This window comes from Crinia signifera, chromosome 1 (assembly GCF_055691185.1).
Source record: "Crinia signifera chromosome 1, ASM5569118v1, whole genome shotgun sequence".
Lineage (NCBI taxonomy): Eukaryota > Metazoa > Chordata > Amphibia > Anura > Myobatrachidae > Crinia > Crinia signifera.
This window is the reverse complement of record NC_139217.1, coordinates 156,459,360-156,477,176: the sequence shown is the minus strand read 5'-3', so window position 1 is coordinate 156,477,176 and position 17,817 is coordinate 156,459,360. Positions and strand designations below refer to the sequence as shown.

Here is a 17,817-nt window from a genome sequence, read left to right as displayed (position 1 = left end):
CACGTGGAGCTCCGTCCCCCATCCATGGAGCTCCGCCATCCCCAGCCTCAGGAGCAGCGTGCGGCAGAGGGGACAGAGGCAGAGGAGGCAGGCAGGCAGTGGTGGACCGTGGAAGAGGAGGAATTTCGCGTACGGCGCAAGCCGAGGGCGATGCGGTCGGAGCTGGGAGAAGGCTGACCCACACACCCGCCGCAGTTCACCAGCACTGGGCGGGTGTGTGATCATCCCGTAGGTGCCACTCACCCCTCTGCCTCCCCCCCCCCCCCCCCCCGGGACCCTCCTAGCACTCCGGTGCGGCCGCCGCGCTGACTGTGGCCTCTGGAGAATTGAGGCCTGGACCAAGTGATGCAGCCACGGCCTCTCCTGCCGGCTCTGACGCGGTCCCTGCATCACGGGTGACACGGCCGGCGCATCGTGGCCGAGAAGTGAGCGGATGCCCCCCGGTAAGCACCATCGGCCGGGAAAGAAACCCTGAGACACTCTAGGACCTCCTCCACTGCCCTATGGACGCAGGGGTGCCGGGCAAAAGAAGACCAGCGGACGCGGTGAGAAGGGGCCCAAACCCCCCCCCCCCAGCTACGACAGGAGGCAGATCAGCCAGGGGGGCCCCTGGCAAGTCATCCAGAGGCTGGTGGGATCCCCCCCCCCAACAGGCCGCATCAGCCCCGAGTAACCCTGCAGCAGCTCCGCACCCCCACCCGCCTCCTACAAATCAAAATCGAGAGTGGTACTAATATATTTGGTAAAAATATTTAATATGAGGTTACACAAGAATTGGCGGACCCGGAGGGTAGATTCTTGTTTTTGAAGGTCTTCCTGGGGGAGAAAAATATACTTTAGCATGTTTGAATGCTCCCCCCAACGCGAATGCAGCATTTTTTCTGATATATTCACACACTTACAAGAATGGGCCAAAAATTATTGGCGGGACTATACAAGTGCTATCGCTCTTCTCCTCTGCTACCCCCTCTCCCTGCTAGCATAACGTGTTGCACTCTGCTGCTCAGGGTTAGGGAGGCCACTCCCGGGACATTTTTTTCAATCCCAGGAACTGCTATGAAGCAGTCCTTACAACGGGCAGATGTGGTGAAGGGGGTTCAGCTTGTCAGTGCTGTGAATGGCGATGCCAAACTGGAATTTTTACAGCATCAGCTTGCATGGTTCACAGAGAGAAGGAGCCAGATCCTTGGCTGCAGCTTTTTAACTTTTTCTTTTTTTTCACTGATCAGCATGTGGTTTATTTAGACAGACATGGCTCACGACGGGCACCACCTAGGACCTCTGCCTTTGAGAATATGGTGTTATTATCACAGGGCTTCCTCTTTTATTTAATTTACTTTTAAAAAGTTTGGGCAGATCACATTTCCCATTGCAAGTATGGGAAGTGTGATCCACTGTAATAACGGTAAAAAAACAAATGTGAATTGAAGGGCAGAAATCTCCAGTTGCCCTTACTTAAATTCCTTAAATTTCACATTATTTTAGTATAAATCATATTGAAAAATATGCCCATTTTCCAGTCTCCTAGTTAGCAGTGCTGCCCAAATATCACCTGTTTACCACCATGATGCCCTGCATACAGCTCTGTTTCCTTCAGCCCTGGAAATAATTCTGGCAGGAGGAAAGGAAACACAATTAGTTGTAGGTGCAATATTTAATTGTGGAATTATTAAAGCCTTTAAATGTCTGTGTATGTGCTTTTTTGTATTTAATGTATGCAATTTTTTTTCTTACAATTTTTTTGTTTGTTTAGGCTTTAAAAGAAACCAGTCTAAAGTGTGATATGAGTTCTCCAAGGATGGATAGTCATAGAAGATCAGGGTTAGTACTTCTTATTATTAGGAATAAATTGCTAGAATATTCCTAAGTACTGTACCATTCAGTACATATGTAGTACTATCCTAATGGGGCCTACACAAAGGGCAATTTCAGGGCATTTTTTAAGCGATCTCACTAGATCGCTCAGAAAATGCCCATACATTGCTCCGTGTGTAGGAGCCATAGCGATAGTGTTTAAATCTAGTTCACAGCCAGTGTTCTCGCCGGAGAACACTGGCCCTGACAAGTCACTCAGCACATAGGGGTAGATTTATTAAGCTCGGTGAAGTGATAAAGCATCTGGTTTTTGTCACTAGCCAATCAGCTCCTACCTGTCATTTTTCAAACCAAGTCTGTAACTTCACAGTTAGGAGCTGATTGGCCGGTGATAAAAACCAGACACGTTATCACTTCACCGAGCTTAATAAATCTACCCCTATGTGCTGCCACATCGCTGTGTACTGAGCGAACTTGCTGATTGTGTCAGCAGCGCTGACAATCTCGCTGCTGCGGCGGCGGCCGGGCAGGTGAGGTCACATCCGCCCGGGCGCGGCGCATCACTTCCTCCAGGCCGGGGGACAATAGCATAGAACAGGCCGCGGTGCCCGGCGGTTGCTTAGCAACCAGGGGACGCCGGGGCGGCGCGCGCTCGGCCACCTGAAGTTAATGTTTAATTATAGGGGCCTGGTCAGGCGGCGGCGGCTGGTTGGCCAGCTCATCCCCGCCGGTGATATTGCTAGCAACACTCTGCTGTCCCGGTCCTCTAGTGCCTATAGACAGTGTCCAGTAGTCTTCTGGTTGCTGTCTGTGTCCATTCCAGTCCTGGTTCAGTCTATGTCCAGTCAGGTTCCTGTCGGGGTCCAGTCCACGTCCGGCTCCATCTTGGTCAGCGCCATTTCCATCTTGCTCTGCCGAGTCGCTCCTGGTGTGCACGATACCATCCAGTGCTGCCGGTGGGTTGGGTCCGGTCACGTAAGTGCTCCAGTGGAGCATGGTTCCTTATCTCTTTATTTCTGCAGGCAAGCTGCCCTTATCCTGAGTTTGTATTATTATTATTGTCTAGATCCAGCTCTCCGGGTTTCGGAGAGACCCATGGCTGTGGGTTCACGCCTGCTTTGGGGTACCGTCAGGGGCTGGCTGGCAACTTTTAGCCTGGGGGGCAAGTCCAGAGCACTGGCCCACAGGCGCATCATTAAATGGAGGATCTTCATTTAAAAAATATGTATTAATAAAAATCTTAAGGGAGTATTTATTAATTGGAAATGTAGCCTGTAGGTACTAAAAAGGGGGTGGTTCTGGATGTCAACGGCCCCTAGCAGCAGGGGGGCCATGTTAATAATAAGTTATGCTGCAGCAGTGGATCCCCTGTAAGGCTTGTTATGCATGCTGTCACTCACTGAGCGGAGCACAACAGCCGCACACAAGCAAGGTTCTCTAACTATGATACGGCGCCTATGTGAGGCAACACGGCCATATCAGTTTGCTTTGTAGCTCATTTTGGACCTGCAGAGCTTCTGTAGCCCTGCAGGACATAGAGGGATGTTGATGAATCACGTGACCACCGCAAACAGTCAGAGACTCAGAGTGCAGCCATGGCTGCATCAGGGCAATACACTGAACCACCAGGGCCATTTTTCGTATTTAAGGCAGCCCGCAGAGCCAGCCCTAACCAAACTGATGCCCTTGGCAAGAGTTTGGCTTGTGCCCCCTATCACAGGCATTAGTTCTAACTGTAACCCATCACCCCTCTCCCAGGAGCATAGATCACTTGGGCAACCAGCAGCACACCTTACCCCTCAACTGTAGAATTCCACATTTTAATGCTCTTTGTCAGCTAGAGCTTTGGTGCTCTCACCCTCCAAATTTAAAATAGGCATAGTGCGCTCTAAAAATGTGTGGGCAAAAAAGGTGTTCGGCCATACAACAGTTTGCAAATCAAATTACTCTACACAGTAATGCAATTTTATTCATATTATATCAAACAATAATGTATTTTATTCACATTACACCACTGTATTGCTCCTTATTCACTTTACAGTGCACCGAATTAGTCTCAATGGGGGAAAAAAGCACATTGGCCCCCACGGGGATTCAAAAATAATGCACATAAGTTTAACACAAAAAGAAACACATTGGCACCAATAGAAAAAAAAATTACACTACCCCTTCTTCACAGGAAAAAATAGAGGGACAAGGAGGACAATGAGGAGCGGAGACTGGGGCCATGAGGTGGGGTAACATCTGCCAGGCAGTGTGGTAAGAAACATGGAGTGTGAGGGCTACAAAACAACAGGGATAATCAGGAGGGGTGGCAGCTACAGGGGAGAGCAGGGAGACACAGAGGGGTGAGAGTCACATAAAAACAGGGATAATGAGGAGGGGTGGCAGCTACAGGTTGTGCAGGGAGACATATTAGGGGGACAGAGACACTCAAAGGGCAGAGAATAAGAGAAGGAGCAACTGCCACATGGCAGGACTGGAAGGCACATGGGGTTGAGACAGGACAGGGGCTAGGAGGAGGGGTGGCATCTGCCAGGTTGTGCAGGGACAGGGACACTTGAAGGTCAGGGGCTATGAGGAGGGGTGGCAGCTACAGGGTTACACATGGGGGTGTAAGAGACACTGGGGATAGATGACTGTAAGGACAGCTGCCTATAATAGTGCATCCACACACTGAGTGCGCGGGGGACTTACTTGGTGAAAGCAGAAAGACCAAAAAGCGGGACTGAGGAGCCGGAGTCAAAGGGCAGCCGCAGGGCTGTGAGCTGAAGAGATGTTAGTTCCTTCCTCCCATCTGCTGTGCGTCTTTTAGGAAGCAGATGGGAGTAAAGCAGTCAGGACTCAGTCCCAGGACCCTCGGCGACAGCTACTGGGAAAAGGACCATGGGAAAAGGGACTACTGCTAATGTGCAGCAGCCCTGTTATGGCTCCAGTGGCCATTTTTAAATCTCCCCGCTGCCCTCACTGATGCTCCAGGCAGCTCTGGATGCTGCAGGCTCCCGGCTGAGCTATGTGATCGAAGCTATGTGTTCCGATCGCTATAGCCAGCCTAAAGATGTGCCTCTGCCGGCTTGCAGCACTATTGGATGAAGCAGCCCGGGGGGCACATGGCATCCTGCCCCCCGGCCCAGCCCGCCCCTGGGTACCGTTATAATTAGTGTACCATCTGGTATTGGCGTGTTTTGTGTTTGGTGGCACCCCGTTATTGTTTGCTTTGGTGCCTGTGACTCGGTCACACTCCCCGTCCTTGGCCAGGTGCCGTTAGCCAGGGTGTTAGTTCAGTTAGGCCCTTGTAGTTAGATTCTCCTTTTGGTCCAGTCCCTGACAGTCACCGTGGGTTTGTCCCCACATAAAACCTGGTTGCATCGGGGTTGGAGCGGGCTTAACTCGCTCCTTCGAACGCGGCGACTAAAGGAGAAGCCTAGCACCTTGCAGCCTGCGGTCACTTGCCCGGGACGGCCAACAGAGTCAGCGTAGCATTCCCAGCTGAGGGCTCAGCCCACCACCATCGCTGCATACACCCACGTACGTTACAGACTGTTCTGAGTGATCTAGCTAATCTGCCCATGTGTGGGCCCCATAAGACTAAATAATAGCAAACAGACAAGAACTCTGGGCCTCATTCAGAGTTGGATGCAATTACAATATTTATACAATTTGCCAATGTTCTACAACACAGAAACATTGAATTTGATGGCAGATAAATAACAATTGGTACTCTTTACCTAGCACGGCGCCCATCGCGGGCATCGCGGCCATCAAATGCACTAAAAAACGGGTGCGACGCGATGCCCGCGATTTCCCATAGGGAACAATGTTAAAAGTGTGATTGGACGTGATTTTACTGTTCAATGCCTCAATGCCCGCGATTTTTCCATAGGAAACAATGTTAAATGGGCCACAGAGCCCAAATAGTCCCCCTGAAGTCTGAAATGGCCCCCACAATTGTTAACGCCACCCCACGATCAACGTGAACCCGAAGCGTGGCGAGCGCAGCAAGCCCGCGAGGGGCGGTGGTACGCGTCCTCCGACCTTTTCATACCCCCACTATCCACGTCGGCGTGGAGTTGAGAATAGAATAGTGTGGCGAGCGCAGCGAGCCACCGAGCCCGAAGCGTGGCGAGCGGACGCGGATACCTTCACAGGTAAACGCGTCCCTTCGCGGGCTTCACAGGTATCCGCGTCCCCTCGCGGGGCTCGCTGCGCTCGCCACACTATTCTATTCTCAACTCCTTCATAAATGAACAAAAACAAGAAAACAAAGGGCCTTATTTTGGTTCACTCTTTCTGACAAAATACTTTTTAGATGGACAAAACCATGTGCACTGCAGGGGGGCAGACGTAACATGTGCAGAGAGAATTAGATTTGGGTGAGTAATTTTGTTTCTGTGCAGGGAAAATACTGGCTGCTTTATTTCTACACTTCAATATAGATCTCACTTTGAAGTAAAACCCCACCCAAATCTAACTCTCTCTGCACATTTTGCATATGCTCCCCTGCAGTGCACATGGTTTTGTCCATCTAAGAAGGATTTTGTTAGAAAGAGTGAACCAAAATAAGGCCCAAAGTTAGGTTTTATTGAATGAAGTAAAGAGTAAAAAAAAATAAATAAATAAATATATATATATATACCGTCTAATGAAAACAGACGTGACCGGTCTTGACTGCCCCAGAGCCCCCAATGTACATGTGAAACCGCCAGGTTGTTATAGTTGCTTCAATTGTGCTACCTGTAGGCACTTGGTGGCATGTAAGAGCTTTAAACACCCACATAGTGGCAAAGAATATACCATCCGCTCTGTCTTAACATGCAAAATGTCCTTTGTTATATATGTGATCATTTGTCCTTGCGGATATTATTATGTGGGTCAAACCACTAGGACATTTCGCGAGCGCATGGGGCAGCACAGGTCTGCCATCGATCGGTCACTGTCCGGGTGTGACATTGATCAACCTGTGGCGCGCCACTTTAAAGCGATGGGACATCCCCTGTCCTCTTTAAAATACCTCATGATCGATCATGTGCAGGATTCTCCTAGAGGTGGAGATAGAGCGAAACGCCTCTTACTTATGGAATCAAGGTGGATCTACCGCCTTGATACCATATATCCGAAAGGATTAAACGATAAAATCAATTGGAATACACTAATGTAAATTCTCTGCTATTGTTGATGTATTTGTCTGTTTGTATATATACCTGTTTATATTTATCCATTTATATTGTGTGCATGTATGTTATTATTTTTTATCTGTTTCATGTTTCTCCACAGACTGCTATGAGTATAGGTTGGCGAGGTCTATACACCCCGGGTTGCACTTAGCGTAGAAGGCAGACTATAGGTTGTTGCTTGGCAACACTTGAGCCTGTTGGACACGCGGCAGTGCGCATACAGCCACTGATGATCTTGGGCTATAGGTGACCGCTTGCGGCACTTGAGCCTATGTGAATCGGTGATGTATGCCCGGGTGGTATTGATGACCTACCACACGCTATGCCACATCAGTTCTATGCATTGGCACTGTACTGACAGACGCGCCTGGTACGGTCGATCTTGGCAATGGCTGCCGTGAGACGCAAGCACAGTGGTTGCCTAGCAACCCTGGAGCGCAGCGTTCACGGATGTGCATTTCCGGATGACAGCTTCCGGTCAGAGCGATCTGCCGGTTTCAGCGTGGAGGCATGGTAAGTGTCACTTGGTGAGGTATTTAAATGTTGTATGGTGCATTGGTTATTTGCTGTAGGATTGTGTCCTGATGAAGGGGGTTACACCCCGAAAGCTTGACATGTAATACACATCCTTTTTCATTTACTAAACTGCCTCTCGAGTGCTATTTTTTGGACCTGGTGTATTGCTTTACTCTGGGCACCGGGGCTTGCTGATTTCGTTGTTTGGAGTGCCGGCAGATTTGGATCTCTATATATATATATATATATATATATATATATATATATATATATATATATATACAAAGGAGAGGCCCTTTCCTGCGCTAATGGAATATAAGCAGCAACTCTGAAGGGTCTTCTGCTAGACAAGACCCAATCGAATAGACATAAAGAAAAAAGGGGGGGATCAGAGTGCGCTAAAGGACAATATACGTCACTTAAAAGGTAGTATATTTAATATAATATATAAAAAGTACACATATACATTATGTACAATAAAACACCCTTCTTGGGAGTATTACAAATAAACACAGTACAACAATTGATAAACTCCAGTAGGATTCGCTGGTTTCAGAGAACTCGCGAATCCTACTGGAGTTTATCAATTGTTGTACTGTGTTTATTTGTAATACTCCCAAGAAGGGTGTTTTATTGTACATAATGTATATGTGTACTTTTTATATATTATATTAAATATACTACCTTTTAAGTGACGTATATTGTCCTTTAGCGCACTCTGATCCCCCCCTTTTTTCTTTTTTATATATATATATATATATATATATATATATATATATATATATATACTAATAGAGAAAAAAGCACACGAGGAGGGCCCTGCTGGTGAGAGTTTACAATCTATTACATCCTATTAGCCCTGATAAGCCAGCACGTGCAGGGGATTTTGTTTAACCTACCTCGGGCAAGCAAAACAAAATTCCTTGATAAGAGCTGACTCTTGAGGGCTGCGGCAGCAAAAACACAATTGAACCTGTGTGTTTTTACACAAAAAAGTATTATTATTTTAGGGATTTCTTCTAAAAAAAATATTGGTGAAGGATTGGAAAAAATTGCGAACTACCATTTTTTGCTCCCGATGTTTCATTGTACCTAATTGGATGCCCCATCCAATTAGGTACAATGAAACATCGGGAGCAAAATTTTGTTCTTAGGCTTTTTTTTGTCAAAGCAAACTTGGTATATCAAGAGAACAGTATATTCCAGTATACTTGTAAATTAGTTGTTAAAGGAAGAAAGGTGTGTGTGTGTGTGTTTGGGGGGGGGGGGGTATTACCAGCAGATGAGTACTGGAGTGGACCACTTTCCATAGCATCCTGCTATGGAAACTCATCCACTCCAGGAAAATTGCCAAAATGGGCCAAAAAAAACGCCCAGTGTGTATGGACCTTTATTGTTTACACTAGAAAACACATTCATACTTAGCCTAGATTTGCTTGTGTGTGTTGTGATAATTGTCAGTTTTTATTGGAACATTGTGATGTTGTGCTTACAAGTGTAATTTTCAATTACCATTTTTTAGCATGACGTCTGGCCCTGGGCTTTTGTAGTCCCAAGCACATGGTAATTACCAAATGAGTGTTGGACGGTTTAGTTCATTTTTGGATAATAAGACTTTTTGTTTTAATTGCAGTAAATGTTCTGAAATGAATACTGAGATTATTGTTGCTTGCTATCAACATCTGGCAGAGTTACTCAGAAAATTAGAATGTAAGTATATTCAGTATGTACAATGAAACATTATACGTTTTTTGATGATATATTCCAGCCTTCTTAGTGGTGTCTCTTTTATAATTTATTTCTTCGCTTAAGGTCTTCTTGTGAACAATGTAAGATTAGATCATGAAAAAGAGCAAGTGTTACCTTTTCTGCTACAAATGCTAAAGGAACTACAGGTAAACCATACAGGACCCAACAAAGGGGCTAATTCAGGGTTGCTCAGTGCGATCGGAATTCGGCTCCAGCCCTGATGGTCAGGGCTTGAGCATGTGAATATCTGCGCATTTCTGGGCATGTGCAAATCCTGGCACTGAACAGTTTTGGCGAGTTACATACTCGCCAGGCCGTTCGCTGTGGGGAAGGAGGGCTGGGCGCGGGCAGGGGAACACAGACTCGCCGATGCCTGCCAGTGGTGGGTGGCTGAAGTCACATGATGTCAGCGCCCGCCCCCTTTTCGGTGGATTTCGACGGAAATAAAACTCATTTTAGACTGACTTTTATTTCTGGAGGGGAGAGAAATCATTTGATGGTTGTCAGGACCATCGAATGATCTTTCTCCCTATCAAATGATCTTTCTCCCCTTTGGCTGCATGAGAGGGGCTGTGTTCACATACATCCCCTCGCATGTTACCGCAGGGATTTGGCGGTGGGGGGTGTTCGGCTTGGTGGCGGGTGACGTTAAGCAGCAAATGAGTAGGACACCCAAAGGGTGTTCATTCAAGTGATATGCTAAAAAGTGTACAAGGTGCTCTGCGTATTAGAGGTTCTGATCAATACCTAAAGCCACATATATGTAATCATATGTTTTAAGTAATATCAATAACTGTGTACAACCTTGGATCGTCTCAAACAACTTATTTCAGAAGGGTGTATTTTTTTCTCTTTTATTTCCTTGAATTGTAGGATTGTAAAACAACCAGTGACAAAAGTAGAGAAGTAGTAGAAGAACTTCTGAATGAACACTCTGACTTAAGAGAAAACTATCACAGGAGAGTTAATCAGGTACATATAATGAATGAAATAAAATATTTAGACCAACAACTAGAGTGAATCTTGGTGTTGGTTATATGTAAATGAAGCATGTCTCAGGTTACTCAGATTTATTGTGTATGTTTTTATTTAAAAAGTACACCAAGATTTGAAGGTCAAAAATAGTCATTTTCAAAGTGCAAAAACTCAGACCGCTTCTATTAGGAACCTTAATAAAACTAAAAAGAAATACTGCTGAGTTTATTGTAAGTCCTAAATCATTCTGAAAATGAAAGATGGAAAAGCAACATATTCTGTAGTAGCTCATGATATATTGGTCTTGTGATGGGAAAGGCATGCTATCACTCAGTGACAAAATAGTCCGGATATTCATACATGAAAACATTACCCCAGTGCTTGTCAGGCCAGTTCATTCAGATTTATAGGCCCACTGCATGCGACTGTACATACTCCAGGACCAGTGGCGGCTCCTACCTTTTTTGGGGAGGGGGCTGCCGCTCTCCCCCCGTCTCCTGTCCTATGATGACAGGTTCCGGGACTGGCGCATGCGCAGTACAAACATATGTACTGCGCATGCGGCCAGCTTCTACGGGCTGCTTCGGCAACAGCCCATAGAAGGAATCTTGGTCCCGGCACCTGTACAATAAAAGTGATAGGCAACTGGACCAGCGCGTGCGCAGTACCGATATAGGTACTGCGCATGTGCAATTGCTGATTTTGCCCGTCAGCCCACAGAAAGGCGTCCGGGAGGGAACACCTCCCAATAAGACTGCCTTGGTGACTGGCAGGTCAGACTTCCAGTGGCAGATTTTACCTGGGGGGGGGGGGGGGGGCTGCAGCACATAGGTAAAAAAACGCCACTGTCCAGGACCCTAAAAGGTTTGTGATGCACAAATTACTAATTGGTAGAGCTAATTGCTCACCGTTAGTTAATTAATCCGATAATCCTTGTGACACAGAATGGATCATGTAGCAGTTAGAATGGAATTACCATTTAGGGTCTCATCAGGTGTTGTTGTGTGGACTACTATTATTCCAAATGGCAACTCAGAGGGATCTTAGTAAATCTACAAGTCACTAGATCTATGTAAAAAGCTGCCATGTGCTAACTGGCAGGGAGCCTTTCGTTTCTCTGGAGACCTTCCTGATATGCAGGTTATGCAACCTAAAGCACCACCTACACCTACTAAGTACCACTAGCAGTATGTTCTACAAGCGTGCAAGGGTGAGTTGGACAGTGGTGGCATCTTGTAAAACACTGGGGTACTTGCCAGATGGCATCACTTGATGCTCCACATTCCCTTACAAATACTGGAGATCCCACTAAGTCCCCCATAACCTGAAGCTGGGATGCTTTCTAGCTTTTCATTTGCTGTAGTCAGAGGCGTAACTAGAACTCTTTGGGGCCCATAGCAAACTTTTGCTATGGGGCCCCCCACCCCACCCCCTCATGCCGCTGGGAGACAAAAGTTATGCTGGTGGGAGATGGGTGGTCAGGAAAAGAGAAGGGATGTGAGAATAGAAGGAGAGGAGCAAGAGAAAAAGGGAGGGGAATGAGCAGGAGTGAGAGATAATGTTGGAGGGTTGGAGAGATTCTGGGAGAGACAGTGCCAGGTAGAGTGACAGGATGGGGAGAGAAAGAGGGGGGGGGGGGGGAGACAGTTGGAAATGGTGGAGAGAGGGGGGAAGGAAGGAGAGGGAGGGGGAAGGGTGGAAAGAGATAGATGGGGAAAAAGAATGGGAGGAGAAAGAATAGGGGCAGAGCAATGGAGAGAGAGAGAGATGGCTTGTTAACTCCACATCAGCGCTGGGACCTCAGCGGATCTCTTCAGTGGCGTCCCCTCAGCGGTGCGGATATCTGGCTTCCAGCACTATGCCAGCGCCAGCAGCAGCAGTATTTCTTTTGCACGCCGGGGCTGGTCACCAGATAGTGACGTTGAGCCCCGGCAGCGTTGGAGAGACAGGGGGGAGTCTGGGAGAGCAGAGGCTGTATTAGCCAGCTCCTCCCCTTTATTGACCAGGTGACGGTCCAGACCAAAGGTGCTGCCAGCGGAGGGGGGAAGAGGAGGCACGGGGAAGAAAGACGGACGGGGTCACGGGACGGCGCTGCGGCTGCGGCTGCTGAGGCACAACGTAATAAAAAAAGGTCTAATGGGTGCAGGGGGTGCCTGCTTAGCCCCCGGGCCCCTGGAAGGCCCGGGCCCCATAGCAGTTGCACCCCCTGCACCCTCCATAGTTACGCCACTGGCTGTAGTGACACAGGAGCTTACTGCCGCTATAGCTGTCTAACCATGCCCCTCTACTGAAGAGGGATGGATGGATTCAGCACTGCGACTTTGTGCAAGCAGCATTGCATGTTGTCTCACCTTGATGTAATGGGAGTCACAAGGAACAGGTGAAATAAAGGAGTAGTTGACCAAAATTGGAAAACTACTTTACCTAGACTTCTGTACACAAAGGTGATATCACACATACTTTTCAGATATTGGGGAAAATGTACTAAGCCTTGGAGAGAGATAAACTACCAACCAATAATCTGCTGTCACTTTTTAAACACAGCCTGTAACATGGCAGTTAGTAGGTAACTGGCTACAACAGAATGCAGATTAAACTGACTCTGAATATGAAGAATAAACCACTCAACATCCTTCACATTCCTATTTTGGTTCTCATTCCATTCTGTACTTTCCACCGACCACCTGCTTGCCTCCACTCTGGTCACCTATTCTCTCTCCCCAGCCAAGATTTCTCCTGTGCTGTTCCACTGCTCTGGAATTCACTTTCTCACCTCACAGAATCTCTCCCAACATCCACAACTCCACACACTCTCTTATGACTCACCTCTTCATAAGACCATATGATCACCAATAGCGGCTGCAACGCTGACCATAGAGAGCAGGGGGGGGGGGGGGGGCTTCTGATGCACTCAGCACTGGCGATACCCAGGGGATCAGCATGGTAACATGTACCTGTATTTATATATGTGCTTACCCTCCGCCCCTGCACTCCATGGTCAGTGCTGCGGTCCATTGATGAGCACTAATCCTAATTGATTAATCAACTATTTTAATCACACATCTACTCTTTTTCTCAGTTCGCCCACCTGGATAATGCTTCTTGGTTACATGGGAATACCTTATGTATAAGTTATAGCAAGTCCTAGTTCCCTCCTCCTCGCATCCATGCCACCAGTGCACTTCATTTCCATTCCTTGCTCTACTTAATCATTCACTTCCTCCATACTCCACCCCTGGATCTTTGTGTTTATTACCTTTTTGTTAGCTCATGTTCTGATGTATAATTGTTTTATTTAATATCTGGTGCTGTTGATAACTTGAAAGAATATAAATATGATGATAATAATAATATTTACTATTTTCTATAATAAAATATTATCATGGTTTCCCATTAAGCATATTCAATGTTTGTTATACTCATTTTAATGTTTGTTAAAGCTGTTAAACTCTTAACAGATCACTGCTGTCATTATTGAAGTAAAACACCTAAGACAAGCCTATAATGGAATTGTAAGACGTTCTAAGGATCCAGATGACAGGAAGGCAATGCTATGGATAAGCAGAGTACAGGCAATTAAGGTTAAACTTCATAGAGCTTACTTTATTTTGATGATTAACTACATACTAATGCAGCGGTTCTCAAACTGTGGGTCCTGACCCTAAAGTGGTTCCCAACCTTCTCAGCATGGGGTCGCGACTCCATGTTGCTGACCATCTGGCTGATGACTTTTCTAATCTCAGTCAGTGATTAAAGGAGTCTAAAACATCAGTTGAATTGAAAGGACAAAAGAAACTCGGGTGGGGTGCACTCTTAATCCCCAATCTAAGACTTGCTAAACTGCTGGAAAAAAGATTTTTATATTTTTTTAGATATTTTTATATGCCAAGTGAAATAATTAAATTTAATAAAGAATACTATTGTGCAAAAACATTTGGTGGTAATTCATATGTTAATTTATGCTGCTGTGGCTATTTTGCATGAATTATATCATATAGATTTTCTGATATATTTATTTGACCAAAATGTATATACCCTAATGGTAAGTCAAAAATAATTGCCTCTCAATTGCGAATTATCTGAAGAAAATTATTATAATGGGACTGGTAAAAGGAATGGCTGACCTTCATATATCCTCAATGCCTTTGTCATATGGGCATTATAGATTTTTTCTCAATTAAATGAGATAAGGATTATAATCATTAGTCAGCTAAATTAAATCCAAAAAAAACAAATGAAGTATATACAATACACACTATTTACACTTGTGCACCTGCATAAGTTCCCCTCATGGTCCGCTGGCTTATATAGAGCTTGTAATCAGAAATGCCCTATGATATTGTAAGCACAATTGTATCAATTGGAGAAACGTTAGTTACACAACAATATCCCAATCTGGCAACAATGTATATATGCAGCAACCAAGCCACTCAATCCTGCACATATATTGCAAAGATGTCTCTTTCATGCATGCAGTATCAATCACTCAAAACCACATAGCTATGAGAACTCAGTGAGGCAATAAACCACAAAAGTGGGAGACACAGTATGGATGGATGTGAGAGTGGCTAAATAACAATTAAATGCACGTGGAATCACCTTAGCGGGCTCAAAGCAGAGCGGTGTATAATTATGAAGAGTTCTTAAATGGTTAATACACCTATACCTTTAAATGGTGTAGCTATCTAAAGAGATTTTCACAAAAGCATATGCTGTATTAACAAGAATGCCGCAAATTCCATGGGTGCAATGGTGCTTACTAACAACGATTGAAAGCCATCACTCTTCTTAAAGCCATAGCCTTGGGCATAAGGCTGGTAGGTGATGCTACATTAGAAATTCTCTATTCTTAATTATTGTCAGTCCTTTCCCCAACCTACTATCCATTTGATAATTACTTTCAAATATTTCCACTTCTAGTGCAGGCTCCTCCCCACCCAACTCCCTTTCTCAACTACATCAGTTGAATTGTCTGTTATTTAGACTCCTCCCATCATTTTGTGCCTCCACAATGCTGCCATGTATGTGCTGTCTGCTGACTACACATGTGATGTGATGACCTTCTGCAGTCACTTGCTGGGGTCCCATAATTATTTTTATTGTCTGATGGGGTCCCAGGGCAAAATAGTTTGAGGACCGCTGTACTAATGTCATTTTTAAAACTGTATTTCATATGGCCATACAGAGCTTTTCTGTTTGAGACAATATACCTGTTCCTCCACATTGCACATACATGGGTCTACATCTTCCCATTTTTAGGGATGGGCCTTGGGAATCATCTTTTCCCCACATTTATGGGGTTGCAGATCTGACTAGATATGCGCTTGGAGTAAAAACATTACTTCAGAGTCCACCTATGGACTGTTCCTGTACTTCATTTTTATCTTTTATTTTGATCAAAATACAGGTCTCCCTTATCCGTGTATTCCAAAGATGGAAATATTCCAAAAACCGTGGTTTTTCAGAATATTTACTGTAGGTTCTTTTTATCCCCCCAACCCCTTTTTTCATACTTACCTCGTCCCCTGATGTCCACAGCGGCCTCTGGGATCGTCTTCAGCGGCATCTTTGGTCCCAGGGGTGTATTTTGCGCCCGCACTGGCACACCCGCACACCCGCATAATGCACCCCTGGGACAGGAGTTGCCGCTGAAGAGGATTCTGAAGGCCTCTGTGGATGCTGGGGACACCACAGACGTCGGGGGGGGGGGGGGGGGGTAAAGACACCACTATTGCTATTTTATCTGGTAAATATCTGGTACATATAAAATGGCAAGCAGGGTGAGCAAGTAATGCAGAAGAGGTGGGAAAATTCATTTTTAAAGGCCACTTAATTACACCACTCCCCCAATAGGCAGAGCCAGGGCCAGTGGTAGGGTTTTTGGCACCCCTGCAAATTATAATGTTTTTCTGTTAGAATTACTGTGCAGAGCCACGGTGGAGGTTGAACTAGTTACACCTTACCATTGCAGGTGGTGCAACTCAGTTCTACCATTTCCCCCCACTTTGACCTCTGCTAATATGAGGTGCCAGTGGTATAAATATAAGTTTACTAGTATAAGGGTGATGAGATCAGTGCATTTTACTCCCCCTTACTATGCAACATGGTTTCATCTTTTTTTCCTAAATCAGTGGATCTCAAATTTTCTTGCATCTCAGCACCCTAGAGCAGGGGTTCTCAAACAATTTTGCTCTGGGACCCCGTCAGACAAAAAAAATTATTACAAGATCCCAGCAAGTTACCACAGAATGGCTGCCACATGTGTGGTCAGTGAAGTAAAATGACCGCTATTGTGACAGGGAGGCAGTGGGTAATGAGGGGATGGAAAAGGGGGATGAAAAAGGGAAGCAGAGGGTGTTTACTTAATGAGTTATCCCCTGTCCCTCCCTCTACAGACACACTAATCTGATGGTCAGCAACATGGAGTCGTGACCCAATGCTGAGGTGGTCAGGACCCACAGTTTGAGAACCGCTGCCCTAGAGTATTCCCATTTTCACCCCAGAGATAAATGTACAGTTATGCTTCTGATTGTTCACGTTTTATGATTGGTAGACACTAGCAGTGGTTTTGCCTATGAATTTGACCATAAATAATTTCATTTGGTCCTTGGGGGGGGGGGGGTTTGAGATACAGTCCCTCCCTTAGCAACCCCCACTCTGATCTCCTGAAAATACGAGGCTGCAGATGTACAGTATATGCCATAGAGCTGATGTTCTGCATGAGCCTTGAAAACATAAAGAGAATGTATTGGATACTTCACATCTTGTAACATGTGGTAAGATATGATTATGTTTCTAATTGCAGGATTCTTTGAAAGTCCTTCAAGAGCAAACAACATACTGTTTGGAAAAGAAGGACATTAACCTTTTTGTAAAAAAATACATTAAAATGAAAGAAAACAAAGCAACAGTTCAATAGACTGCTCCCATTTTATGTGAACTTTTTAAGCTTAGATAATTAGGGGATGATTTGTTGATCAGTAATTACGTTATTTTAATTAATATCATAAAATTGCTCTGACACAATTGCTAAATTATATCAAGGAACATGAATTTGGAAATCAGAGACAGATATGTACTGGGAACAGAATAGTGTGTGTTATTGTTACATATAGAAATAAAAAAAAATTTGAAAAGTATTGTTTGTTGATATATTGAGGTCGAGCAGTGGTTCTTTCAAACCTGTGGAATGAAGAATTCAGATAATGATGGCTTCAATATTATTGTTATTTCATTCATTTATTATTAAATAAAGTATGAAATGAATTTGTGTGGTAAATGTTTATTTATGTAAATAATTTTCTTGTTCTGGACACTAGATGTCCCTATTCACTTAGAACAATAAATACAAATTTGGCTTTATACAATGGATGTAGCAAAATACCATTAGAGCCGCAATGTGGGGGATATCCCATTTTTGATTGTGGGTAATTACAGTGCTGGGGGCTATATTTTATATATATATATATATATATATATATATATATATATATATATTAAAAAAAACATTCAGAGAAACATTGTAAATAGTGAAAGCCATCCATTTTTTGCTCTAGCTGTTTCTGTGGGGATAATTAGAAACCCTCAA

The 17,817-nt window shown here is 45.0% G+C and overlaps 1 protein-coding gene across 2 annotated transcripts in view; it reads left to right on the top strand.

The window, feature by feature from the left end:
* The window catches only part of LOC146026741 (uncharacterized), a 61,099-nt gene extending 43,668 nt beyond the window's left edge, over nucleotides 1-17,431 (top strand). For both annotated transcript variants that reach the window (XM_083157666.1, XM_083157675.1), the window contains 6 exons: nucleotides 1,754-1,821; nucleotides 9,139-9,215; nucleotides 9,318-9,400; nucleotides 10,128-10,226; nucleotides 13,688-13,810; nucleotides 17,035-17,431. In XM_083157666.1, the coding sequence (XP_083013792.1) occupies nucleotides 1,754-1,821; nucleotides 9,139-9,215; nucleotides 9,318-9,400; nucleotides 10,128-10,226; nucleotides 13,688-13,810; nucleotides 17,035-17,148 (564 nt within the window). In that variant the 3' untranslated portion in view covers nucleotides 17,149-17,431. The remainder of the gene's footprint in view (nucleotides 1-1,753; nucleotides 1,822-9,138; nucleotides 9,216-9,317; nucleotides 9,401-10,127; nucleotides 10,227-13,687; nucleotides 13,811-17,034) is intronic.
* Nucleotides 17,432-17,817: the final 386 nt, after the last annotated feature.